The sequence below is a fragment of the Rhinoraja longicauda genome, chromosome 5, assembly GCF_053455715.1.
Source record: "Rhinoraja longicauda isolate Sanriku21f chromosome 5, sRhiLon1.1, whole genome shotgun sequence".
Taxonomy (NCBI): domain Eukaryota; kingdom Metazoa; phylum Chordata; class Chondrichthyes; order Rajiformes; family Arhynchobatidae; genus Rhinoraja; species Rhinoraja longicauda.
The window spans coordinates 1993964-2021533 of NC_135957.1; the positions used below are offsets into that span (position 1 = coordinate 1993964).

The 27570-nt window shown below is 48.6% G+C and overlaps 2 protein-coding genes across 3 annotated transcripts in view; one reads left to right on the top strand and one right to left on the bottom strand.

Moving 5' to 3' along the window:
* supt7l (SPT7 like, STAGA complex subunit gamma) overlaps positions 1-27564 on the bottom strand; it is a 39574-nt gene extending 12010 nt beyond the window's left edge. For both annotated transcript variants that reach the window (XM_078398774.1, XM_078398775.1), the window contains exons 1-3: positions 26901-27564; positions 8411-9069; positions 1276-1600 (exon numbers count right to left, since the gene is read on the bottom strand). In XM_078398774.1, coding sequence (XP_078254900.1) covers positions 1276-1600; positions 8411-8841 — 756 coding nt within the window. In that variant the 5' untranslated portion in view covers positions 8842-9069; positions 26901-27564. The remainder of the gene's footprint in view (positions 1-1275; positions 1601-8410; positions 9070-26900) is intronic.
* The window catches only part of slc4a1ap (solute carrier family 4 member 1 adaptor protein), a 209883-nt gene continuing 204834 nt past the window's right edge, over positions 22522-27570 (top strand). The window contains exon 1 of the mRNA XM_078399941.1: positions 22522-22576. Coding sequence (XP_078256067.1) covers positions 22522-22576 — 55 coding nt within the window. The remainder of the gene's footprint in view (positions 22577-27570) is intronic.

Here is a 27570-nt window from a genome sequence, read left to right on the forward strand (position 1 = left end):
GGGGGAAGTGACAACAAAGCATACAAAGATAAAATTCAATCAGGAGGACAGTCAGACTGGGTGGAGAACCAGGAAGGGGGAGGTGATGGAGAGAGAGAGAGAGAGAGGGAAAGCAAGGGTTACTTGAAGTAAGAGAAGTCAATAATATGTCTCTGAATGGTGTCAAGTTAGGAAGAGGGGATGTTCAACGAGATCTGGGTGTCCTAGTGCATCAGTCACTGAAAGGAAGCATGCAGGTACAGCAGGCAGTGAAGAAAGCCAATGGAATGTTGGCCTTCGTAACAAGAGGAGTTGAGTATAGGAGCAAAGAGGTCCTTCTGCAGTTGTATCGGGCCCTGGTGAGACCGCACCTGGAGTACTGTGTGCAGTTTTGGTCTCCAAATTTGAGGAAGGATATTCTTGCTATTGAGGGCGTGCAGCGTAGGTTCACTAGGTTAATTCCCGGAATGGCGGGACTGTCGTATGTTGAAAGGCTGGAGCAATTAGGCTTGTATACACTGGAATTTAGAAGGATGAGGGGGGATCTTATTGAAACATATAAGATAATTAGGGGATTGGACACATTAGAGGCAGGAAACATGTTCCCAATGTTGGGGGAGTCCAGAACAAGGGGCCACAGTTTAAGAATAAGGGGTAGGCCATTCAGAACGGAGATGAGAAAAAACTTTTTCAGTCAGAGTTGTAAATCTGTGGAATTCTCTGCCTCAGAAGGCAGTGGAGGCCAATTCTCTGGATGCTTTCAAGAGAAAGCTAGAGTTCTTAATGATAGCGGAGTCAGGGGGTAGATTTTAGATTTTTTTTAGATTTAAAGATACAGCGCAGAAACAGGCCCTTCGGCCCACCGGGTCCGCGCCGACCAGCGATCCCCGCACATTAACACTATCCTACACCCACTAGGGACAATTTTTACATTTGCCCAGCCAATTAACCTACAAACCTGCACGTCTTTGGAGTGTGGGAGGAAACCGAAGGTCTCGGAGAAAACCCACGCAGGTCACGGGGAGAATGTACAAACTCTGTACAGACGGCGCCCGTAGTCGGGATGGAACCTGAGTCTCCAGCGCTGTATTCGCTGTAAGGCAGCAACTCTACCGCTGCGCCGCCGCGCCGCCCTTTGGGGAGCAGCGGTATGGGGAGAGGGCAGGAACGGGGTACTAATTATGGATGATCAGCCATGATCACGGTGAATGGCGGTGCTGGCTTGGAGGGCTGAATGGCCTCCTCCTGCACCTGATTTGTATGTTGCTACGTGCTGGGATAGCGTGCGGAGCCCACCTGGAGCATGTAGGTGTGGTAGTCCTTGATGCGGTGCTGCCAGAAGCTCTGGAGGGACAGCACGCTGCCGATGCCCATCTCGTGGAACACCTGCTCCATCACGTCCTGGAAGGGGGTCCGGCCCACCCGTGCCTCCCTGTCCGCCGCGGAGCGCAGGAGCCGCGTGAATTTGTAGTAGTACTCGCTGGCCACGTCCGTCAGCGTCTCCAGCACGCTCTCGTGAGCGCACTCGAACCCCGCATGGGCCAGCACCGTGGCCACCGACTGGTACAGGAGCTGCCGGCAGGACGTCCAGCTCAGCTCAGTCGCCGGCTCGCCTTTCCCTCTGCAAACACAAGCCGCGTTAGTCCCCCACCCGAAAGGTTGCCGTTCCATGTCCCCCAGAGATGGTGTCTGACCCCGCTGGTTACTCCAGCACTTTGTGTCCTCTGCATTATGCCCTTGACCTCTGCCAACTTTCCAACCCCAGCCATTCCATCTTCTCCCCGCTCACGTCAGGCAGACTGTAAAAGCTTGAAAGCGCGCACCACCAGACTCAGGAACAGCTTCTTCCCCTCTGTTATCAGGCTTCTGAACGGCCCTTCCATAAGCTAGGGTCCTGCCCGATTCACCTCTACCCCACTGCGGACATTGGACTTTTTTCATAAGTTCATAAGTGATAAGAGTAGAATTAGGCCATCAAGTCTACTCCACCATTCAATCGTGGCTGATCTATCTCTCCCTCCTAACCCCATTCTCCTGCCTTCTCCCCATAACCCCTGACACCTGTACTAATCAAGAATCTAACAATCTCTGCCTTAAAAATATCCACTGACTTGGCCTCCTGAATGAATTCCAGATTCACCGCCCTCTGACTAAAGAAATTCCTCCTCATCTCCTTCCTAAATTCTGAGGCTGTACCCTCTGGTCCTGGACTCTCCCACTAGTGGAAACATCCTCTCCACATCCACTCTATCCAGGCCTTTCACTACTCTGTATGTTTCAATGAGGTCCCCCCCCCCCCCTCATCCTACTAAACTCCAGCGAGTACAGGCCCAGTGCCGACAAACTCTCATCATATGTTAACCCACTCATTCCTGGGATCATTCTTGTAAACCTCCACTGGACCTTCTCCAGAGCCAGCACATCCTTCCTCAGATATGGGGCTCAAAATTGCTCACAATATTCCAAATGCGGCCAAATCAGCACCTTATAGAGCCTCATCCCTGTTTTTGTATTCTAGTCTTCTTGAAATAAATGCTAGCGTTGCGTTTGTCTTTCTTACTACCGAATCGACTTGTAAGTTAAGTTGTCTGGAGCTGATATACTACAATTCCTAGAGCTATTTTCTGCACTCTGTATCTTCCCTTTGCTCTACGTATTGTACTTGAGTTTGACTTGATTGTGATAATATATTGCATTATCTGATCTGTTTGGATAACATGCAGAACAAAGTTTTGCACTGTACTTCGGTACACGTGACAATAATAAACCTAAGCAAGGATCTGCCTCACTTAAAGAAACATCTAGTGCAGCTTAATTAGGATCTTAAAAGTGAAATTGGCAGTTCCTTTGTTGGAAAAGGTGTCAAGGGATAAATGGGAACCTATGATAAAGATTAGAAATCCAGTTGTATTGATCCAGTTCTTGCTATTGAGGGCGTGCAGCGTAGGTTTACTAGGTTAATTCCCGGAATGGCGGGACTGTCATATGTTGAAAGACTGGAGCGACTAGGCTTGTATACACTGGAATTTAGAAGGATGAGAGGAGATCTTATCGAAACGTATAAGATTATTAAGGGGTTGGACACGTTAGAGGCAGGAAACATGTTCCCAATGTTGGGGGAGACCAGAACAAGGGGCCACAGTTTAAGAATAAGGGGTAGGCCATTTAGAACTGAGATGAGGAAAACCTTTTTCAGTCAAAGAGTTGTCAATCTGTGGAATTCTCTGCCTCAGAAGGCAGTGGAGGCCAATTCTCTGAATGCATTCAAGCGAGAGCTAGATAGAGCTCTTAAGGATAGCGGAGTCAGGGGGTACGGGGAGAAGGCAGGAACGGGGTACTGATTGAGAATGATCAGCCATGATCACATTGAATGGCGGTGCTGGCTAGAAGGGCCGAATGGCCTCCTCCTGCAACTATTGTCTGTTGTCTATTGTTTATTGTCTATTGCCTATTGTCTATTGTCTATTGTCTATTGTCGATTGTCTATTGTCTATTGTCTAAAGCAGAACAGATACGAGTAGCTGAAAAACCTCCTGCTGGTCTAACAAGTCTCCATTCTAGTTTAATCACAAATTGATTAATTGAAAGACACGGTATGGAAGCAGGATTTGCAGCCCACCGTGTCCACGCTGATCATCGATCACGCATTTGCACTAGTATTGTGTTATCCCACTTTCGCATCCACTCCTTACACGGTACGGGCAGGTTACAGAGGGCCAATTAACCTACAAACCCGCGCGTCTTTGGGATGTGGGAGGAAACCGGAGCACCCGGAGGAAACCCATGCAGTCACAGGTAGAACAATAGACACTAGACAATAGGCAATAGGTGCAGGAGGAGGCCATTCGGCCCTTCGAGCCAGCACCACCATTCAATGTGATCTTGGCTGATCATTCTCAATCAGTACCCCGTTCCTGCCTTCTCCCCATACCCCCTGACTCCGCTATCCTTAAGAGCTCTATCTAGCTCTCTCTTGAATGCATTCAGAGAATCGGCCTCCACTGCCTCCTGAGGCAGTGAATTCCACAGATTTACAACTCTCTGACTAAAAAAGTTTTTCCTCATCTCTGTTCTAAATGGCCTACCCCTTAGTCTTAAACTGTGGCCCCTGGTTCTGGACTCCCCCAACATTGGGAACATGTTTCCTGCCTCTAACGTGTCCAACCCCTTAATAATCTTATACATTTCGATAAGATCCCCTTTCATCCTTCTAAATTCCAGTGTATACAAGCCTAGTCGCTCCAGTCTTTCAACATACGACAGTCCCGCCCGCCATTGCGGGCAAGAGGAGACTGCCGTTCATTACCAAACATCTGCAGGTTATTCCAGAACCAGGGGCCACACAGTCTAAGAATAAAGGGGAGGCCATTTAAAACTGAGATGAGAAAAAGCTTTTTCACCCAGAGAGTTGTGAATTTGTGGAATTCTCTGCCGCAGAGGGCAGTGGAGGCCAATTCACTGGATGAATTTAAAAGAGAGCTCTAGGGGCTAGTGGAATCAAGGGATATGGGGAGAAGGCAGGCACGGGTTACTGATTGTGGATGATCAGCCATGATCATAATGAATGGCGGTATTTATTCACACAATGCTGGAGTAACTCAGCAGGTCAGGCAGCATCTCAGGAGAGAAGGAATGGGTGACGAAGGGGCTCGACCCGAAACCTCACCCATTCCTTCTCTCCTGAGGTGCGGCCTGACCTGCTGAGTTACTCCAGCATTTTGTGAATAAATACCTTCGATTTGTACCAGCATCTGCAGTTATTTTCTTAATGAATGGCGGTGCTGGCTCGAAGAGCCAAATGGCCTCCTCCTGCACTTATTTTCTATGATATACTGCCGAGTACTTTGAGTTTGGCCCTAACCAGCTTCCCTGGAAACTGCTGCCAATTTACCACTGGGTTGTGTGTATATTAACATTAGCAGAAGACCAGCTCCCACAAATCACTTGACCTAACTACGGTGGGATCAATAAAGTCGATTTGCGGTCAGTGTAAAAGAAACATAAATTGTAATGACACTGAAAGATTCACCTCCGCTTCAAGTGCCTTAATAAGGACTGAAACATTATTTTTTCCCAATGATCACAACTTGGAGAGCATCTACTCCAACACCACTGTTGGTCAGTGCCACCGTGATGGTTAGTAGTAGCTCCACCAACTGCACACCGATCAGGGCAGGAGATTGTGGGTGCACAGGTCCAGCACATAGTCCAGCTTTTTGGGATGAGAGGCCTGTCCTATCGAGAGGAGCTAGACAATTTGAGATGGACACAAAGTGCTGGAGAAACTCAGTGGGTCAGGCAGCATCTCTGGAGAAAAAGGACGGGTGACATTTCGGGTCAGGACCCTTAATTCAGTCCCAAGTAGGGTCCCGACCCAAAACGGCAGCCATCCTTTTTCGCCCGAGATGCCAACTGACCTGCTGAGTCACTTCGGCAGTTTAGATTTAGATTTAGAGATACAGTGCGGAAACAGGCCCTTCGGCCCACCGGGTCCGCGCCGCCCAGCGATCCCCGCACACTAACACTATCCTACACACACTAGGGGGAATTTTTACATTTGCCCAGCCAATTAACCTACATACATGTACGTCTTTGGAGTGTGGGAGGAAACCGAAGATCTCGGAGAAAACCCACGCAGGTCACGGGGAGAACGTACAAACTCTGTACAGACGGCGCCCGTAGTCAGGATGGAACCCGAGTCTCAGGCGCTGCATTCCCTGTAAGGCAGCAACTCTACCGCTGCGCCAATGTGGCAGTTTATATCTACCGTTGGTATGAACCAGCATCCTTTCTCGTCAATTTGAGCCTGTATTCTCTAGAGTTTAGAAGGATACAAGATGGTCTTATTCAAATATACAAGATCCAAAGGGAATTTGGAGGAGGAGCTGTTGAGACATTACCACAAGTGGGAGAATGACAAACAAGGGGACATTGTTGCAAGATAAAGGGGCGATCATTTAAAACTGAACCATGAAGAAATGTCTTACCTCTGAGGGCAGTGATTCTCTGGGATTTTCTGCCTCACAAAAGTGGTGGAGGTCGGATCAATAGATATGCTGATGGATGTGGGGACAGGTGAGAGTTATGAGGAACAGGCATAGCTGCAAGGATTTTCCATCGAAGCTGAAGATCGACACTAAATGCTGAAGTAACTCAACAGTTCAAGTGGCATCGCTGGAGAACACGGATAGGTGATGTTTCGGTTTGGGACCCTTCTTCAGTCTGATTGCAAGGGGGCGGGGGAGGGAGGGAGGGAAAGAAAGTTGGGAGAGAGGAGGGGCAGGACAGAGCATGGCAGGTACCTGGGTGAACACAGGCGAGGGAGTTATATGACAGGCAGATTGTTATACAAAGGCCATGGATGAGGAGACGGGTGTGGGGCCCCGAGAGGATAAAGAGTTGCCAATTGTTCAGCTCGAGGATAGAAAAGATGCGAATTGTGTATCCTTTGTCAATGATACAGGTGGAGGTGGAGGAAAATAGGTGCAACGTCAGCCTGGTTACAGGGGAGGGGGGAAAGAGAGTCAGAGAGGGGTTGGGGGGGGGGGTAAAGAAAGAGGGGGTGGGTTTTGGAGGAGAAAGAGGAGGGGGAAAGGAGGCTGTGGTTTGGTTAGTTACTCAAAATTGGACAATTCAATGTTCAAATCATTGGCGAGTAAGCTACCCTAGCGGAACAGTGGCACGTTGGCGCAGCGGTAGAGTTGCTGCCTTGCAGCGAATGCAGCGCCGGAGACCCGGGTTCCATCCCGACTACGGGCGCCGTCTGTACGTTGTTTGTACGTTCTCCCCGTGACCTGCTTGGGCTTTCTCCGAGATCTTCGGTTTCCTCCCACACTCCAAAGACATGCAAGTTTGTAGGTTAATTGACTGGGTAAATGTAAAAATATTGTCCCTAGTGGGTGTAGGATAGTGTTAGTGTGCGGGGATCGCTGGGTGGCGCGGACTCGGTGGGCCGAAGGGCCTGTTTCTGCGCTGTATCTCTAAATCTAAAAAATATGAGGTGCTATTCCTCCAGTTTGCTCGATGGCAATGGAGGAGGCAGAAAGGTCAGTGTTGGAATGGGAAGCGGGTTTAAAATGGTTAGCAAACTGTTTCCATGCGGTATTTCTAAACTAAACCCCTGACTTCCGATTTACCTCATTGGAGACCTTCAAACTACTGTATCTTTAATCGGACTTTATCTTGCACTAAACATTATACCATTTATCCTGTCCTTTCCCCCCCCCCCCCCCCCCCCCCCCCATCCCCCTCAATATCTTCTCCTTATTTCCTTCTTTTAATTCATCCCTTTTCCACAAACTCCCTCTCCCTCCCTCACTCACTTTCCCCTATATTCTCTCCCCTCACTTGAATCAGGGACTGTCTCATCCCGGTCACTCCCTCTTCTCTCCTCTCTCACCAGGCTAGAAGTACAGAGGTTTGAAAACGCACACCTCCAGATTCAGGGACAGTTTCTTCCCAGGCTGTTATCGGGCAACTGAACCGCCCTCTCACCAACTAGAGAGCGGCCCCCCCCCCGACCTACCGTCTGCCTCATTGACGACCCTCAGACTATCGTTAACCAGACTTTGCTGGACGTTACCTTGTACTAAGCGTTATTCCTTTTATCCTGCATCTGTACAGTGTGGACGGGTTGATTGTAATCGTACAGTCTTCCCGCCGAACAAAAAGGCTTTCCACTGTACCTCAGTAAACTGAGCTAAGTTGAGCTAAACTGAGCCAAGGTAGACACAAAAGTAGACACAAAATGCTGGAGTAACTCAGCGGGTCAGGCAGCATCTCGGGAGAGAAGGAATGGGTGATGAAACGTCGCCCATTCCTTCTCTCCTAGGATGCTGCCTGACCCGCTGAGTTACTCCAGCATTTTGTGTCTACTTTCGATTTAAACCAGCATCTGCAGTTCTTTTTTCCCCGGGACTGTCATATGTTGAAAGACTGGAGCGACTAGGCTTGTATACACTGGAATTTAGAAGGATGAGAGGGTATGTTATCGAAACGTGTAAGATTATTAAGGGGTTGGACACGTTAGAGGCAGGAAACATGTTCCCAATGTTGGGGGAGTCCAGAACCAGGGGCCACAGTTTAAGAATAAGGGGTAGGCCATTTAGAACGGAGATGAGGAAAAACTTTTTCAGTCAGAGAGTTGTAAATCTGTGGAATTCTCTGCCTCAGAAGGCAGTGGAGGCCAATTCTCTGAATGCATTCAAGAGAGAGCTAGATAGAGCTCTTAAGGATAGCGGAGTCAGGGGGTATGGGGAGAAGGCAGGAACGGGGTACTGATTGGGAATGATCAGCCATGATCACATTGAATGGCCGTGGTGGCTCGAAGGGCCGAATGTCCTCCTCCTGCACCTATTGTCTATTGTCTATTGTCTAAATTGAGCTAAGCTAAGCTAATGAGCAGCCCTTCTCTCTGTCTTTCAGAACTCACCTGTAGAAGTCGCTCTCTGGGTCACTGTGCCTCAGCTGGAAGGGGAACGTTGGCGTCTTGCTGTCGAGGGGCAGTAGCTCCTCGGGCAGCAGGGGGGAGCTGGGGGGTGGCGGCAGGGGCTCCGGCTCCTCGGCCTTCAGCCCGTCGGCCTGGGGCTGCCCCTGGGCCTGGGCCTGGGCCTGCCCCTGGGCGGCGGCAACCAGGCCGCGCAGCCTGCGGTTGTACTGGATCAGCTGGATGGTGTGGAGGGTCAGGCCGCAGGGCTCTGACGGCACGTCCAGCACGGTGGCCGCCCGGGGCCGCTCGGCGGACGGCTGGTGCAGAGGAGGGTCCTGGATCTCCACCGTCCGGAACTCCCGCTGCAGCAGGTCGAAGGAACTGCGGCTGGGCTGAGAGGACGACACCGGTATCTCACCCCAGTACTTGATCATCTTTAATCCCAGTCCGACACCACGTCACAGCTTTAAGCAAAGCAGAGTCTGAACGCGCGCAGCGTGTCGGTTAACTACCGCCGCTTGACAATTGTCCAGACAGATCTTCTGGAGCCAAGGAAGAGAAGTTAATCAATAAACCGGCCAGTCTTTAACAAAAGAAACCTTGATAACGCAGGCTAATGGATCACTCTCGGCTGACAACTGCTGCAATACCCTCGGTGAAATCTGTGGAGATGAAAGGGAAGATTATTTTAATGCTTCGGGCAACTTAGAGGCTGAGTAAAATGCACAGAAATTAGAATAGTGACATAAGGGAGATAGATGCTGGTGTACAAAAAATATAGACACAAAGTGCAGGAGTTACTCAGCAGGTCAGCTAGCATCTCTGAAGAACACTGAAGAAGTCTGGTCTGCCCCAACAGCTGCTGACAACCTTCTACCGCTGCACCATAGAGAGCATCCTAACACATGGCATCCCTGTGTGGTACCTCAGCTGCACGGAGGCAGAGAGGAGAGCTCTTCAGCGGGTAGTCCATAGAGCTCAGAGGACCATCGGAACACAGCTACCAGCCTTGGAGGGCATCTACAACACACGATGCCTCAGAAAAGCCACCAGCATCCACAAAGACTCTTCACAGCCCTGCAACAGTCTGTTCGAACTTCTACCATCGGGCAGACGATACAAGGCCTTCTACGCCCGCACCTCCAGACTCAGGAACAGCTTCATCCCCAGGGCCATAGCTGCTATGAACCGGTCCTGCTGAGCCGGATGGTCACATCGCACAGTGAACCGGCACAGATCTACTTGCACTTTATTCTGTTTTAAAACTGTTACAATTTGTTTCATTGGGTTGTTTAAATTAATACTGACTAGCTAATTAATTTATTGCATCGTATGGGAGGCGCATTCCCAATCTCGTTGTACCCCTGTACAATGACAATGAAGATATATTGTATTGTGTTGTATTGTATTGTATTGTATGGATGAAGGACACGAAAGAAGAAGAGCCACTAGGACTTTGGGCTTTTGTTTCATACCAATATTGATCATTTTTATTTTATTGAACTTTCTCTGGTTTATTGTTTTATCTTTGAGTCATGTGTTTACAGAGCTGTTATGCTGCTGAATTCCATTGTTTCTTTCTCGATGCACCAGACTATTGACTCTTACATGTGGATCAGGTGCAGGCAGAGGTGATTAATTTCAGTTGGCATAATGGTCAGCACAGATACCGTGGGCCGAAGGGCCTGTTCCTGAGCTGTGTCGTTCTTTGCAACAATAAACAGTTCGGAACTTATTGCCAAGTGCAAATTAACACCAGGACATGTTATTCATAATAATGACAGCAGTATAAAAATATGTGAAGGAAGGAACTGCAGATAATAGACAATAGGTGCAGGAGGAGGCCATTCGGCCCTTCGAGCCAGCACCACCATTCAATGTGATCATGGCTGATCATTCTCAATCAGTACCCCGTTCCTGCCTTCTCCCCATACCCCCTGACTCCACTATCCTTAAGAGCTCTATCTAGCTCTCTCTTGAATGCATTCAGAGAATTGGCCTCCACTGCCTTCTGAGGCAGAGAATTCCACAGATTCACAACTCTCTGACTGAAAATGTTCTTCCTCATCTCAGTTCTAAATGGCCTACCCCTTATTCTTAAACTGTGGCCCCTGGTTCTGGACTCCCCCAACATTGGGAACATGTTTCCTGCCTCTAACGTGCCCAACCCCTTAATAATCTTATACGTTTCGATAAGATTTCCTCTCATCCTTCTAATGCTGGTTTACACCGAAGATAGGCACAAGATGCTGGAGTAACTCAGCGGGCCAGGCAGCATCTCTGGAGAGAAGGAAGGGGTGACGTTTCGGATCGAGGTCTGAAGAAGGGTCTCGACCCAAAAAGTCATCCATTCCTTCTATCCGGAGATGTTGCCTGTCCCGCCTGCTGAGTTACTCCAACATTTTGTGCCTATCTTCAGTATAAAAGTACAAATCAAAGGTATTTATTTCACAAAATGCTGGAGTAACTCAGCAGGTCAGGTAGCATCTCTGATCAGTCTGAAGAAGGATCTCGACCCGAAACGTCACCCATTCCTTCTCTCCTGAGATGCTGCCTGACCCGCTGAGTTACACCAGCATTTTGTGAAATAAATACCTTCGATTTGTACCACCATCTGCAGTTATTTTCTTACAGTATAAAAGTACCATCGGCTTTAAATCATTCTTGGAATGGACTGAAGCCATGAATGGTATTATAGAAATACAGGTTTTTATTGCTTTTTAATTTTTGTGATCACCCAAGTCAGAGTAGCTGGGAAAACATAACTTCACAGGAATGTAAACAAAATGATGGATAGGGCTGACTCTCAATCACTATTTCTGAAAGAGCCAACATGTTTAACCTGAAGTGTTGAACTGGAGTCTTTTCCCTCGATTTGGTTTAGTTAATATAGAAACATAAATAGAAACATAGAAAATAGATGCAGGTGGAGGCCATTTGGCCCTTCGAGCCAGCACCGCCATTCATTGTGCTCATGGCTGATCATCCACAATCAGTAACCCGTGCCTGCATTCTCCCCATATCCCTTGATTCCGCTAGCCCCTAGAGCTCTATCTAACTCTCTCTTAAATCCATCCAGTGATTGGCCTCCACTGCCCTCTGTGGCAGAGAATTCCACAAATTCACAACTCTCTGGGTGAAAACGTTTTTTTCTCACCTCAGTTTTAAATGGCCTCCCCTTTATTCTTAGACAGTGTGGTCCCTGGTTCTGGACTCCCCCAACATTGGGAACATTTTTTCCTGCAGTATTTTCCAGCAGAATATACTAAGACGAATACACTGGTCTTGATTCAACAAGTTTATTCAATTGTCACCACAGGGGACTTTACTCTGGTCCACAGCGTCTAACTCCCAAGGAGTCCGAAGTTCAGCGGGCATGAAGAAGTCGGCGTGCTAGGCGGGAGTTGCCTGGCTTTTACCGCGATCTCCTGAAAGCCAGGAATTTGGTCACCTTCAGCCAGCGCACTGCTCCTCAGGGGGAGGGGGGTGCTGTGGTTGTGAGGGGGGCCGGTCCTCACCCTGTCATGGTGGGTGTCGAGGAGAGGCGTGTGCGTGGAGCGATTCCGATTGGGCTTACCCCCGCTCCGTCGGAATTGGTCATCGGGCCCACGGCCCGGGTCACTTCCCGAGATCTTATCGAAACGTATAAGATTATTAAGGGGTTGGACACATTAGAGGCAGGAAACATGTTCCCAATGTTTGGGGAGTCCAGAACAAGGGGCCACAGTTTGAGAATAAGGGGTAGGCCATTTAGAACAGAGATGAGGAAAAACTTTTTCAGTCAGAGAGTTGTGAATCTGTGGAATTCTCTGCCTCAGAGGGCAGTGGAGGCCAATTCTCTGAATACATTCAAGAGAGAGCTAGATAGAGCTCTTAAGGATAGCGGAGTCATGGGGTATGGGGAGAGGGCAGGAACTGGGTACTGATTGAGAATGATCAGCCACGATCACATTGAATGGCGGTGCTGGCTCGATGGGCCGAATGGCCTACTCCTGCACCTATTGTCTATTGTCTATTGAGAGCCGGCCCCATGCAATATGAGCCGCCTTTCCCAGATGCCCAGCGTGCCGTTCCGTGATGCGGAGAGGCCTGTATTGTACAGGCTGCTCCTGCACACTCTCCACTTCCTCGCTCTCGTCTTCCGTCCCAAAATGCTCTGGCGGTCCGTGTTACCCCCTGACGGCAGGAGCGGTACCCAGTGGAAGTCTCTCTATAAGGGGGTCCTCCCCCTTTACATCGGGGACCTGGGGTGGAGAGTGTTGCATAAGGCTGTGGCCTGTAACAGGTACTTGAGCCGGTTCATGGACTCATCTGCCGCCTGTCACTTCCGCGGCGAGGAAGAGACCATGTGCCGTTTGTATTTACAGTGCGAGAGGTTGCAGCCCCTGTTCGAGTATCTGAAGGGGCTGCTCCTCAGGTTTTGGCTCCATTTTATTTTTGGACTCCATTTTAGCTCCTCAAGTTTTGGCTCCATCAGGCTCCTGATTTTTGGGCACAGAGGGGGGAGGGTCGGGGGAGGGAGTCTCCCTGTCGGTCTGCTCCTGGGCCTGGCCCAGATGGCCGCTCGCGGGACCAGGCAGCGGGTAGTCGACGGCCGCACAGGGGTCGGCTGCCCGACCCTCTTCCGGGGTTACGTCTGTGCCCGCGTGTCCCTGGAGAGGGGACGCTGGAGGCCGTCCGTGAACGCTGGTCGCGGCGGGAGGTCGATTGTATTGTTGACAAAGTTGGCGGGATTTTAATTTGATATTTGTTGTTTTTGGAAACTGCCGATACGGGCAGCTTTTGATTTGATCACGTTGCCACTCTGTATGTTTGTTTTGTTTTTGGAATAAAGTATTTGTAAAAAGGGCAGGGGTAGCAAAAATAAGAAATAAACCAGGTTAGATTTTTAGAAAAGGAGTCCGAAGAGCTCCCCAGAGTAAGTGATATTTAATACAAAATCCAAGAACATAAACGTTCACAATTCAGCGCCCCCATTCAGTTGTCCAATCATTATCCAAGAATATCATGTGCTAACAGTTGTTTCGTACAAATCAGCACAAGCATAACAAACACTGAAAAACAAATGACTCCCTGCTGATAGTTCAGATACAGCCTTAACTGAGCTGTGCCTTGTAAATCTCCACTCCATGTTTGGTGCTCTGCATTCTACCAGTGTGTTCTGTATTTTTCCACTGCATTGGGTACTGTTAGAATACATTCTCAGAAGCATTTTAAGAATAAGAGGCAGGCCATTTAGGACTGAGATGAGGAAAAACTTCTTCGCCCAGAGAGTTGTGAATCTGTGGAATTCGCACCCACAGAAGGCAGTGGAGGTCGATTCACTGGATGTTTTCAAGAGAGAGCTAGATTTAGCTCCAAGGACTAAAGGAATCAAGGTATATGGGGAAAAAGCAGGAATGGGGTACTGATTTTAGATGATCAGCCATGATCATATTGAATAGCGGTGCTGGCTCGAAGGTCCTGGCAACATCCTCATAAATCTTTTCTGAACCCGTTCAGGCTTGACAATATTTTTCCTGGAACGTGGTGCCCAGAACTGAACACAATATTCTAAAGGTAGACATAAAATGTTGGAGCAACTCAGTGGGTCAGGCAGCATCTCGGGAGAGAAGGAATGGGTGACGTTTCTGGTCGAGACCCTTCCTCAGACTGATGTCAGGGGAGGGGGCGGGACAAAGATAGGATGTAGTCGGAGACAGGAAGACTAATGGGAGAACTGGGAAGGGGGAGGGGATAGAGAGGGGAAGCAGGGACTACTTGAAGTTAGAGAAGTCAAACTATAATTGACTATATATCTATATACTAAAACTCTCATTTGTTATCTTGTTTGTGACTGAACTTCAGCCAAAACGGTACACGACAGCGTGACAATTTTAGGCCCACCTTACTCACCATTGTCACTTTAGTGATATTGCAAGTAGTTTTATTGAAATCGGTGTTATATTTTAAAAGTTATTCACATTTTAAAGTTTAAAAGAAGGGGAGGGGTGGGGGGAGTGGGGGAGAAGGGAGAGGGGAGGGAGGGGGGGTTGAGGAGAGAGGGGAGGACAGGGAGCTGCACCAATGCAGGAGAGGTTTGGGCCCAACAGGTCCACTTGGTCTAGTATATATATATATATATATATATATATATATATATGTTCTACACAATATTCTAAATGTGATCTCACCTACATCCTATACAACTGCAACATGAGCTCCCTACTTCTATGCTCAATACACTGACTGATGAAGGCCAAAGTGCCAAACGTCTTTTTGCCCACCTTATCTACCTGTGACTCGACCTTCAAGGAACCATGCGCCTGTACTCACATTGAATGGCGTGATCGCATTGAATGGCGGTGCTGGCTCAAAGGGACGAATGGCCTACTCCTGCACCTATTGTCTATTGTCTATTGTCTACTCCTAGATCCCTCTGCTCTGGAGGAAACCGAAGATCATGGAGAAAACCCACGCGGTCGGGGGGAGAAGGTACTAACTCCATACACACAGCACCCATAGACAGGATGAAACCCTGGTCATCTGGCCCTGTGAGGCAGCAACTCTACCGCTGCAACACCATGCTACCCATTAACATCAATAGGTTGGTTCCATCTCTGGAGAACATGGATGGGTGACGTTTCACAGAGTGCTGGAGTAACTCAGCGGGTCAGGCAGCATCTCTGGAGAACATGGATGGGTGACGTTTCACAAAGTGCTGGAATAACTCAGCGGGTCAGGCAGCATCTCTGGAGAACATGGATGGGTGATGTTTTGGGCCGGGCCCCTTCTTCAGACTGATTATAAGGAGAGAGAAACTGGATGCAAGAAAAATCCAGGACAAATTAGGACTGGCAACAGATGACAGCAGGCAACACAGGCTCGGCGATCGTTTCCCTCAACACCTTCGCTCAGTCGCCTTAACCAACCTGATCTCCCGGTGGCTGAGCACTTCATCTCCCCCTCCCACTCCCAGTCTGACCTTTCTGTCATGGGCCGCCTCCAGTGCCATAGTGAGGCCCACCGGAAATTGGAGGAACAGCACCTCATATTTCGCTTGGGCAGCTTGCAGCCCAGCGGTATGAACATTGACTTCTCCAACTTTAGATAGTTCCTCTATCCCTCTCTCCTCCTCCCCCTTCCCAGTTCCTCTGTCTTCCTGTCTCCACCTATATCCTTCCTTTGTCCCGCTCCCCCCTGACATCAGTCTGAAGAAGGGTCTCGACCCAAAACGTCACCCATTCCTTCTCTCCTGAGATGCTGCCTGACCTGCTGAGTTACTCCAGCATTTTGTGAAATAAATACCTTCGATTTGTACCAGCATCTGCAGTTATTTTCTTACACTAGATGACCTCAGGCAGGGAGGTTCCCTGATAGGCAGGTTATTATTTAGGGATGGTGTGATCCCAAGAGGGATACATCGTTTTGAACTGCAGAACTGGTTCAATTACTATAGTGGAGTGAGGGAGAGGGGAGTGTTTGTATTAGTTACCTAAAATGAGAGAATTCAACATTCATACCGTTGGGTTGTAAGCTACCCAAGCGAAATATGAGGTGCTGTTCCTCCAAAATACGCACCTTTAACTCAAATGTGAAGCAGGTGATGCTGTATGGATCAGAGACATGGAAAACAACAAAACACGCAACAAACAGGCTGCAAACATCCATTAACACCTGCCTCAGGAGACTACTAAACATCTAGAGGAGAGACAAAGTAAGCAATGCGGACCTGTGGAAAAGAACAAACCAAGATCCCATTGACTTACAAACCCGAAAGAGAAACTGGAGTTGGAGTGGACTCACCCTCAGAATACCTGCCACAAACATCACCCGGCAAGCTCTGATATTGAAACCCAAGCAAAATGAATAGAGGTCGCCCCAGGAACAGCTGGAGAAGAGGTGTCCAGGCAGAAATGTGTGGGAGTGGGCTCAACTGGGGAGATCTCCAAAGAACCGCCAACAACCGAGTGAGGTAGAGGACATTTGTCAATGGCCTCTGCTCCCTAGAGTTGTCAATCTGTGGAATTCTCTGCCTCAGAAGGCAGTGGAGGCCAATTCTCTGAATGCATTCAAGAGAGAGCTAGATAGAGCTCTTAAGGATAGCGGAGTCAGGGGGTATGGGGAGAAGGCAGGAACGGGGTACTGATTGAGAATGATCAGCCATGATCACAGTGAATGGCAGTGCTGGCTCGAAGGGCCGAATGGCCTCCTCCTGCACCTATTGTCTATAAATCCACAGAAAATCCACATGCCTGGATGTGCTAACGAGAAGGAGACAGGGATGTGAACTGGCAGGACGACAAGGGTGAGGTGGGGGGGGGGGGGGTGAAGAAATGCAGGAGTTACTTGATATTAGAGAAATAAATGAATGTTCACACCATGAGGTACTCTGACGAACAAAGCAAAATGGCAAATACTGACACCCTGGGGAGAACGTTTTCAAATACAAGCAATGTAAAACTGGGCTTTGGAGATAAAGGAATGATGCAGCTCAATACATATACTCCCAGGTGATCAAAAACTAATCCCTTCACAGTTAATCTCGACTTGAATTCCTGGCATAAAAGACCACGTTTGAGAATTAAATTTATAATCTCCCACAGCGTTGGAAACGCAGGTACGATTTTCACATCTTGGTTTGACAAGAGTCACGGAGCAGAGTGCCTTTGAAGACTCGTAAGGAATTATCACTAAACTCTGAAAGGGCACCTGTTCTGATTGACATGTCTAGAATAATGTTGGTTCAATCCACAGCAGCCTCATCCAGAGAGCGGGCTGGCGAGAGTGACCGACAAGATTAGCGGGGCTGACTGGAACATGCAGTTGAAGTAACGCATCCAAGTATGAGGTTAATAACCGTGTCTACTGTGATCACTCAATTGCCTCCTGCTGTCAGCTTTAGTCACCTATCATAGTCGGCTTCCCCAAAAATGCAAGCAACACACACTGCTTAGTAAACAGAAACGGAACAAAGTCTCTCATAAATATGCGGCGATTAAATACATTTTGAATAACAAAATGCTGGAGTAACTCAGCAGGTTAGCAGCATCTCAGGAGAGAGGGAATGGGTGACGTCTCGACCCGAAACGTCACCCACTCCCTCTCTCCTGAGATGCTGCCTGACCTGCTGAGTTACTCCAGCATTTTGTGAATAAATACCTTCGATTTGTACCAGCATCTGCAGTTATTGTCTTATAAATACATTTTGAAGAATGGTTCAATGGTGCTTTTATTGTCAAACATGCCAAACACACAGTGGACTACTTTTCTTGACAACGAAGCATGCAAAGATAAAAATGTAATCAGGGGACAGTCAGACTGGTCGGAGAACTAGGGTGGGGGAGGGATGGAGAGAGAGGGAAAGCAAGGGTTACTTGTAGTTAAGTAAAGTATTGCTTGTAGTTAAGTGCCGCAGAACACCTCCGCTCAGTCCGCCTAAACCTACCTGATCCCCCGGTTGCTCAACACTTTAACTCCCCCTCCCATTCCCACACTGACCTTTCTGTCCTGGGCCTCCTCCATTGTCAGAGTGAGGCCCAGCGCAAATTGGAGGAACACCTCCTCATATTTTGCTTGGGAGGCTTACACCCCAGCGGTATGAATATAGACTTCAACCACATAACTTCAAGTCGGCGATCGCTTCGCTCAACACCTGCGTTCAGTCCACGTTGACCAATCTGATCTCCCGGTGGCTGAGCACTTCAACTCCCCCTCCCACTCCCAGTCTGACCTTTCTGTCATGGGCCTCCTCCAGTGCCATAGTGAGTCCCACTGGAAATTGGAGGAACAGCACCTCATATTTCGCCTGGGCAGCTTGAAGCCCAGAGGTATGAACATTGACTTCTCCAACTTTAGATAGTTCCTCTGTCCCTCTCTTCCCCACCCCCTTCCCAGATCTCCCTCTATCTTCCTGTCTCCACCTATATCCTTCCTTTGTCCCGCCCCCCTGACATCAGTCTGAAGAAGGGTCTCGACCCGAAACGTCACCCATTCCTTCTCTCCTGAGATGCTGCCTGACCTGCTGAGTTACTCCAGCATTTTGTGAATAAATATCTTCGATTTGTACCAGCATCTGCAGTTATTTTCTTATACATTATATAACATAACTTCAAGTAACCCTTGCTTTCCCTCTCTCTCCATCTCTCCCCCACCCTAGTTCTCCGACCAGTCTGACTGTCCCGATTACATTTTTATCTTCGTATGCTTCGTTGTCACCTTCCCCTAGCTAACAATGACCAATTCTACATTTTCCTTGAGCTACGTCCCCTTTGATGTCTCGTTTTCACTCCTTACATTCCTTATCTCTGTCTCCCTCACCCCGACTCAAACTGAAGAAGGGTCTTGACCCGAAACGTCACCCATTCCTTCTATCCAGAGATGCTGCCTGGCCCGCTGAGTTACTCCAGCATTTTGTGTCTATCACCCGTACACTAATTCTATCCTACACACGAGGAACAATTTACAAAAGCCAATTAACCAAATCAGATAATGCCATACATAAATAGACAGAAAATGCTGGCCTAACTCAGCGGGACAGGCAGCATCTCTGGAGAGAAGGAATGGGTGACGTTTCGGATCGAGACCCTTCTTCAGAAGGAGGGTCTGAAGAAGGGTCTCAACCCGAATCGTCACCCATTGCTTCTGAGTTACTCCAGCTCTTTTAGTCTATCTTTGGTTTAAACCAGTATCTGTAGTTCCTTCCTACACATAATACTATGCTTAAATAAATGCAAGCCAAACTCAAGTACAATAGATAGAGCAATGGGGAAGATACAGTGCATTCAGAAAGTATTCCCTTTTTCCACATTTTGTTACGTTACAGCCTTATTTTAAAATGCATTAAATTCTTTTTTTAAAATCATCAATCTACACACAATACCCCATAATAAAAAAAGGCGAAAACAGGTGTTTAGAAATTTTTGCAAAATAATAAGGATCTGAATACTTTCTGAATGCACTGTACCGAGTCCAGAATATAGTGTAAGAAAATAACTGCAGATGCTGGTACAAATCGAAGGTATTTATTTCACAAAATGCTGGAGTAACTCAGCAGGTCAGGCAGCATCTCAGGAGAGAAGGAATGGGTGACGTTTCGGGTCGAGACTCTCTTTCAGACTGATGTCAGGGGGGCGGGACAAAGGAAGGATATAGATGGAGACAGGAAGATAGAGGGAGATCTGGGAAGAGTGAGGGGAAGAGAGGGACAGAGGAACTATCTAAAGTTGGAGAAGTCAATGTTCATACCGCTGGGCTGCAAGCTGCCCAGGCGAAATATGAGGTGCTGTTCCTCCAATTTCCGGTAGGCCTCACTATGGCACTGGAGGAGGCCCATGACAGAAAGGTCAGAGTGGGAGGGGGAGTTGAAGTGCTCAGCCACCGGGAGATCAGGTTGGTCCTCAGCATTGCAGTGCAAAAAATAGAGACAAGGAACTGCAGGTGCTGATTTATACCAAAGATTGACACAAATCTTACACTGTGTGTTATTCACTTAATGTTGTACAAGTACACTGTCGACAGCTCGATTGTAATCATATCATATCATATCATCATATATATACAGCCGGAAACAGGCCTTTTCAGCCCACCAAGTCCGTGCCGCCCAGCGATCCCCGTACATTAACACTATCCTACACCCACTAGGGACAATTTTTACATTTACCCAGCCAATTAACCTACATACCTGTACGTCTTTGGAGTGTGGAAGGAAACCGAAGATCTCGGAGAAAACCCACGCAGGTCACGGGGAGAACGTACAAACTCCTTACAGTGCAGCACCCGTAGTCAGGATCGAACCTGAGTCTCCGGCGCTGCATTCGCTGTAAAGCAGCAACTCTACCGCTGCGCTACCGTAATCATGTAGTCTTTCCGCTGACTGGCTAACATGCAACACGTTTTGTTTCACTGTACCTCGGACATGTGGCAATAAACTAAACTATAGTCACGTGCTGAATGGAACCAAGCACCCCCCTTTTGTGAGACTAGTCTGATATAGATTGTCCATCCAACAATGCCGGAGGAGGTCAGGAACTCATCCAAATGATATGATACGATAGAACTTTATTTATCCCCAGAGGGAAATTGATCTGCCAACAATCATAAAAATACATGAAACGTGAAATTAAAGTGACCAGTGGAAAGGATTGAGGATGTGCACAAATTGGGGGTGGGGGGAGGAGGGGAGTCAGTCCACTCCACGACAGAAGGGGGAGTTTAGTTTAGAGATACAACGTGGAAACAGGCCCTTCGGCCCACCGGGTCCGTGCCTACCAGCGATCCCCACACATTAACACCATCCTCTCCCCACTAGGGACAATTTTTACATTTACCAAGCCAATTAACCTACAAACCTGCACGTCTTTGGAGTGTGGGAGGAAACTGAAGATCTTGGAGAAAACCCACGCAGGTCACGGGGAGAACGTACAAACTCCGTACAGACAGCACCCATAGTGGGGATGGAACCCGGGTCTCCGGCGCTGCATTCGCTGTAAGGCAGCAACTCTACCGCTGCGCCACCGTGACCGCCCAGGAGTAGTACAGTTTGATAGCCACAGGGAAGAAGGCCCTCCTATGGCATTCTGTCCTGGATCTTGGTGGAACCGGTCTGATGTGGAGTTGGAATGGTAGGGGGAGGGAAACACCACTCCTTCGGTCTGCAGGGTCCCGACCAGAAACGTCGCCCATCCATGTTCTTCAGGGAAACTGCCTGACCCGCTGAGTTACTCCAGCATGTTGAATCTAATTTTGTAAAACATTATCCGCAGAACCTCGTGTCACTTCCTAGTTAGCGTTCTCATAGGCCACACAATGCAAAGACCTAAAACAGTCTTATCAGGTGAAGCAGAGGTTCACTTGCACGTCCTCCAACCTCATCTACTGTATCCGCAGAGAGGAAAAATTCATGTTTGCATTGCTTTTACAGTTTTGTCAGTGCTGTAAAATGGAATCAAGGACATGGGACAAAAATAGCCCCTATTTACTTTTATTTGAGTTTATTGTCACGTGTACCAAGGAACAGTGAAAAGCTTTTTTGTTGTGTGCTATCCAGTTAGCAAAAAGACTATACATGTTTACAATCAAGCTGTCCACACTCTGTAGATGTAAGGTAAACTTGTGTTATCAATACTTGTGTTAGCAAGAGGACCCGTCTGCAGAAGGAGCAAGAAAAAAGGTGGCCCATCTCTAGAAGGGACAACGTTCAAGTTGGATAGATGGTATTGAAATGGTCTGAAGAAGGGTCTCGACCCGAAACGTCACCCGTTCCTTCTCTCCCGAGATGCTGCTGAGCCGCTGAGTTACTCCAGCATTTTGTGTCTTCCTTTGGTATTGAAATGAATGGAACTGAAAACAACACTGATTTTTCAAGTCTAATATTGTCAGAGGGAATACCAAAGTCATTTTGCACTAACAGTGCATTTTTACAGTTCAGGATCAATTTAATCTGCACACCATCTTTGATCTCAAATTCACTTTGGGGACTTTAGAGTCAGAGTGATACAGTGTGGAAACAGGCCCTTCGGCCCAACTTGCCCACACCAGCCAACATGTCCCATCTGCACTAGTTTCATCTGGCATTGCGAGGGGCATTGAGTGTAAGCGTCAGGAAGTCACGGTGCATCTCTGTAGGACTTTGGTTAGGCCACATTTGGAGTATTGTGTACTGCTCTGGCCGCCCCATTACAGGAGAGATGAGGCTTTGGAGATGGTGTAGAGGAGGTGTACGAGAATGGTACATGTACGAGAATGGTACTCTAGGGTTTTAGCTAGAGGGAGAGTTTGGATAGATGTGCATTGTTTTCTTTGGAAAGTTGGAAGTTAGTTTTCGGTTTAGTTTTAGAGATACAGCATGGAAACAAGCCCTTCAGCCCACTGACAACGCCGACCAGCAATCAGCCGTACTAGTTCTATCCTACTCACGAGGGACACTTTACAGAAGCCAAATAATCTACAAACCCACACGTCTTTGGGATTTGGGAGGAACCGGAAGCTCCCTGAGGATACCTATGTGGTCACAGAGAGAACGTACAAGCTCAGTACAGACAGCACCTGTGGTCAGGATCAAAACCGGGGCCTCTGGCACTGTAGGGCAGCAACTCTACCGCTGCGCCACAGTGCCGCCCCAACCAGGATCTACGATGAGGGCAGAATCGATGGAAGTGTATGAAATGATTGAGAGAAAGATCTTCGAAGGTATTTATTTCACAAAATGCTGGAGTAACTCAGCAGGTCAGGCGGCATCTCAGGAGAGAAGGAATGGGTGACGTTTCGGGTCGAGACCCTTCTTCAGACTGATGTCAGGGGGGCGGGACAAAGGAAGGATATAGGTGGAGACAGGAAGATAGAGGGAGATCTGGGAAGGAGGAGGGGAAGGGAGGGACAGAGGAACTATCTAAAGTTGGAGAAGTCGATGTTCAAACCACTGGGCTGCAAACTGCCCGGGCGAAATATGAGGTGCTGTTCCTCCAATTTCCGGTGGGCCTCACTATGGAGGAGGCCCATGACAGAAAGGTCAGACTGGGAAATGGGAGGGGGAGTTGAAGTGCTCGGCCACCGGGAGATCAGTTTGGTTAATGCGGACCGGAGCGCAGGTGTTCAGCGAAGCGATCGCCGAGCCTGCGCTTGGTTTCGCCGATGTAAATAAGTTGACATCTAGAGCAGCGGATGCAATAGATGAGGTTGGAGGAGGTGCAGGTGAACCTTTGTCTCACCTGGAAAGACTGTTTGGGTCCTTGGATGGAGTTGAGGGGGGAGGTAAAGGGACAGGTGTTGCATCTCGTGCGGTTGCAGGGGAAAGTGCCCGGGGTTGGGGTGGTTTGGGTGGGAAGGGACGAGTGGACCAGGGCGTTACGGAGGGAACGGTCTCTGCGGAACGCAGAGAGGGGAGGGGATGGGAAGATGTGGCGAGTGGTGGGGTCCCGTTGTAGGTGACGGAAATGTTGGTGGATGATATGTTGGATCCGCTGGCTGATGGGGTGGAAGGTGAGAACGAGGGGGATTCTGTCCTTGTTGCGAGTGGGGGGAGGGGGAGCAAGAGCGAGCTGCGGGATGTAGAAGAGACCCTAGTGAGTGCCTCATCTATAATGGAGGAGGGGAAGCCCCGTTTCCTGAAGAACGAGGACATCTCGGAAGCCCTAGTGTGAAACACCTCATCCCGGATGGTCACATCGCACAGTGAACCGGCACAGATCTACTTGCACTTTATTCTCAAAATGCTAGAGTAACTCAGCAGGTCAGGCAGCATCTCGGGAGAGAAGGAATGGGTGACGTTTCGGGTCGAGACCCTTCTTCAGACTGATGTCAGGGGGGCGAGACAAAGGAAGGATATAGGTAGAGACAGAAGATAGAGGGAGAACTAGGAAGGGGGAGGGGAAGAGAGGACAGAGGCACTATCTAAAGTTGGAGAAGTCAATGTTCATACCACTGGGCTGCAAGCTGCCCAAGCGAAATATGAGGTTGTTCCTCCAATTTGTGGTGGGCCTCACTATGGCACTGGAGGAGGTCCATGACAGAAGGTCAGACTGGGAGTGGGAGGGGGGAGTTGAAGTGCTCAGCCACCGGGAGATCAGGTTGGTTAAGGCGGACCGAGCAAAGGTGTTGAGGGAAACGATCGGCGAGCCTGCGTTTTGGTTTCGCCGATGTAAAGATCTTCAAGACTTCTTTGTGAGTCAGCACGATTCACGGGAAGGAGCTGGAAGAGTGCGGCACAAAGAGTGAGGAGGGCCTTTGCCGCTGCAGTGAACCAGGTCACATTCATCTGCACGAACCAAAGAACAAGCAGGCAGTGAAAGGCCTCAAAGGTCACACGGCACGTGGGCTACATATGGAACTATATGGAAATATTCAAGAGATACACACAAGATGTGTAGTTTGACAGAAGGAGTGAGAGAGCTGGCTCCTCTTAAGAGTGCGAGAAGAGAATCTAGGGGAATGGGACAATTGGAATTGTGCCAGATGGTGGACATTAATCCCAGCGAACCTGTGCTGGGTTTTCTTCCAGTTTCTCTTTAGACAGTTTAGTTTAGAGATACAGCGTGGAAACAGGCCCGTCGCCCCACCAGGTCCGTGTCCACCAGCGATTCTCGCACATTAACACTATCCTACACCCACTAGGGACAATTAAAAAAACCATTTACCAAGGCAATTAACCTACAAAACTGTACGTCTTTGAATGAAGCTTACAGGTAGCAGCAAAAAACCCAGTGGCACTTCTTCAGACGAATCTTTTATCTCTCGAGCAACACCATTGTTGTACACGGGGATCTTGGCATTCAAGTCCTGAGCTCCATGAAAGAGGCAGCACAAGCAGGTAGTGGAAGGCGTGTGGTGTGCTTGCCTCCGGTGTCTGGGGAATTGAATACAAGACTTTGGGCGACACGGTGGCGCAACGGTCGAGTTGCTGCCTCATAGTGCATAAAGTGCCAGAGACCCCGGTTTGATGCTGGCTACGGTCGCCGTCTGTACGGAGTTTGTACGTTCTCCCCACTGGAGTAGCTTAGCAGATCAGGCAGCATCTCTGGTCAACCTGGACAGATGATGTTTCGGGTGAGGATCCTTCTTCAGATGCAAGAGATTTCAGTGTAGACAGGTCCTTTAGTGTAGTGCTGAGGAAGTCATTGTCTTGTTTTGTCTTTTGGCTGGGACATTAAATCAAGTCTCCATCTTCTCTCTCGATTGGATCTAGAAGATTTGGTGCTCTATTGTAGAGAACATTGTTGCATCTAGCCCTGATGCACTTGACAAATATTTCCTCAATTGAAATGATTAAAATCAGGTTACTATTGCAAAGTGCAGGAGTAACTCAGCAGGTCAGGCAGCATCTCTGGAGAACATGGATGGGTGACGTTTCAGAGTGCTGGAGTAACTCAGCGGGTTAGGCAGCATCTCTGGAGAACATGGATGGGTGACATTTCACAGAGTGCTGGAGTAACTCAGCGGGTCAGGCAACATCTCTGGAGAACATGGATGGGTGACGTTTCACAGAGTGCTGGAGTAACTCAGCAGGTCAGGCAGCATCTCTGGAGAACATGGATGGGCGGCGTTTCAGGTTGGGACCCTTCTTCAGTCCGAAGAAGGGTCCCGACCCGAAACTTCACCCATCCATGTTCTCCAGATATACTGCCTGATTTAGTTTAGTTTAGTTTATTATTATGGTCACGTCTACCGAGGTACGTTGTCAAGTTTTTCTTTTGTAACGTGCTATCCAGTCAAAGACTATAAAACGATCATAAGATCATAAGTGATAGTAGCAGAATCAGGCCATTCGTCCCATCGAGTCTACTCTGCCATTCAATCATAGCTGATCTATCTCTCCCTCATAACCCATTCTCCTGCCTTCTCCCCATAACCTCGGACACCTGTAGTAATCAATGATTACAATCAAGTCGTCCATCGTGTGCAGATAAAGGATACAACAATTAGTGCAAGATAAAGTCCGATTAAAGATAGTTCAAAGGTCCCTAATTAGGTCGGTGTGAGGCCAGGACCGCTTTAGCACTGTTGTATTTTTTTGAAAACCTGGCATCTGCATTTCAATATTGTAATGCTATTTAAGATTATTGTCCAAATTACTTCTCTATTTTCTACGTTACATCAAAGTCATTACTTCACAAAATGCTGGAGTAACTCAGCAGGTCAGGCAGCATCTCAGGAGAGAAGGAATGGGTGACGTTTCGGGTCGAGACCCTTCTTCAGTCTGAAGGGTCTCGACCCGAAACGTCACCCATTCCTTCTCTCCTGAGATGCTGCCTGACCTGCTGAGTTACTCCAGCATTTTGTGAAGTAATGACTTCGATTTGTACCAGCATCTGCAGTTATTTTCATATAAAAGTCATTACTTGGACAGAGTCCCCCTTGTCCTCATCTTCCACCCCATCAGCCGTCGCATACAACACATAATTCCCCACCATTTTCGCCACCTCCAACGGGATCCCACGACTGCCCACATCTCCCCATCTCCACCCCTTTCTGCTTTCCACAGAGACCGTTCCCTCCGAGACTCCATTGTCAGAGTGAGGCCCAGCGCAAATTGGACGAACAGGCACCTCATATTTTGCTTGGGTAGTTTACTTGGGTAGTTTGACTTCTCTAACTTCAGATAGCCCTTGCTTCCCTCTCTCTCCATCCCCTCCCCCTTCCCAGTTCTCCCACCAGTCTTCCTGTCTCTGACTACATTCTAACTCAGTCCCGCCCCCCCCTGACATCAGTCTGAGGAAGGGTCTCGACCCAAAACGTCACCCATTCCTTCTCTCCAGAGATGCTGCCTGTCCCGCTGAGTTACTCCAGGATCTTGTGTCTATCACCAATTTAAAACCAGCATCTGCAGTTCTTTCCTGCACACTTTGTCATTAGTTGGACATTAAACACATTGGGAATTGTGAAAATACGCATTACAAATGCATACTTCTCTATTCCAATTAAACAGATAACACTTCACAGACGGGGAAATGGACCAATTTCCCTCCCCATTCTTTTATGAACACGTCTGCTAAGATATCAGGGTCGTCGTGCTCCTTACCTCACTCTGCGTAGGGTTTGACTGCAGTCGCTTTGCTCCTTCCTCTTCACTCTCAGGCCCTTCGGCACACCACTTTCCCACAAACCTCTGCCTGCACTGTTCCCTTTACTCCTCCCCCACTCGTGTGTATCTCACTCACAGGCCTCACACTCCTTTTCCCTCTGCCTCGCACTCTCTTGCCCTCCTCCCTCTCACACCATTGCAACCTTCACCTGCTCCCCTCCCTCTATTTGCCCTCTGCTCCCTCTCCTTTCTCAGCAACTCCTCCCCCTCTATCTCTCTCCTCCCTCACACTTCCGTCATTCCCTCCCTCACTCCCCCTCTCCCTCACTCTTTCCCTCCGTTTCTTTCACTCGCTCACTCTCTCCTCCCTCCCTCTCTCTTTCTCCTCTCACTTCCCACTCTTCTTCCTCCACTCACTCTTTTTTCACTCACTCCCTCCCTCTCCTTTCACTCACTCTCTCTCTCTCCTCCCTCCTCTCTCCCCTTTCCCACTCTCCTTCCTCCTCACTCTTCCCTCTCTCCCTCAATTTCTTTCACTCTCCTCCCTCCTCCCTTTCACTCACTCTATGTCCTCTGTCTTCTCACTCCCTTTTCCTCTCCCCTCTCTCTATCCTCTCTCTCCTCTTTCCACTCCCTCCTTCTCTCCCTCACTTCTCTCCTTCTTTCC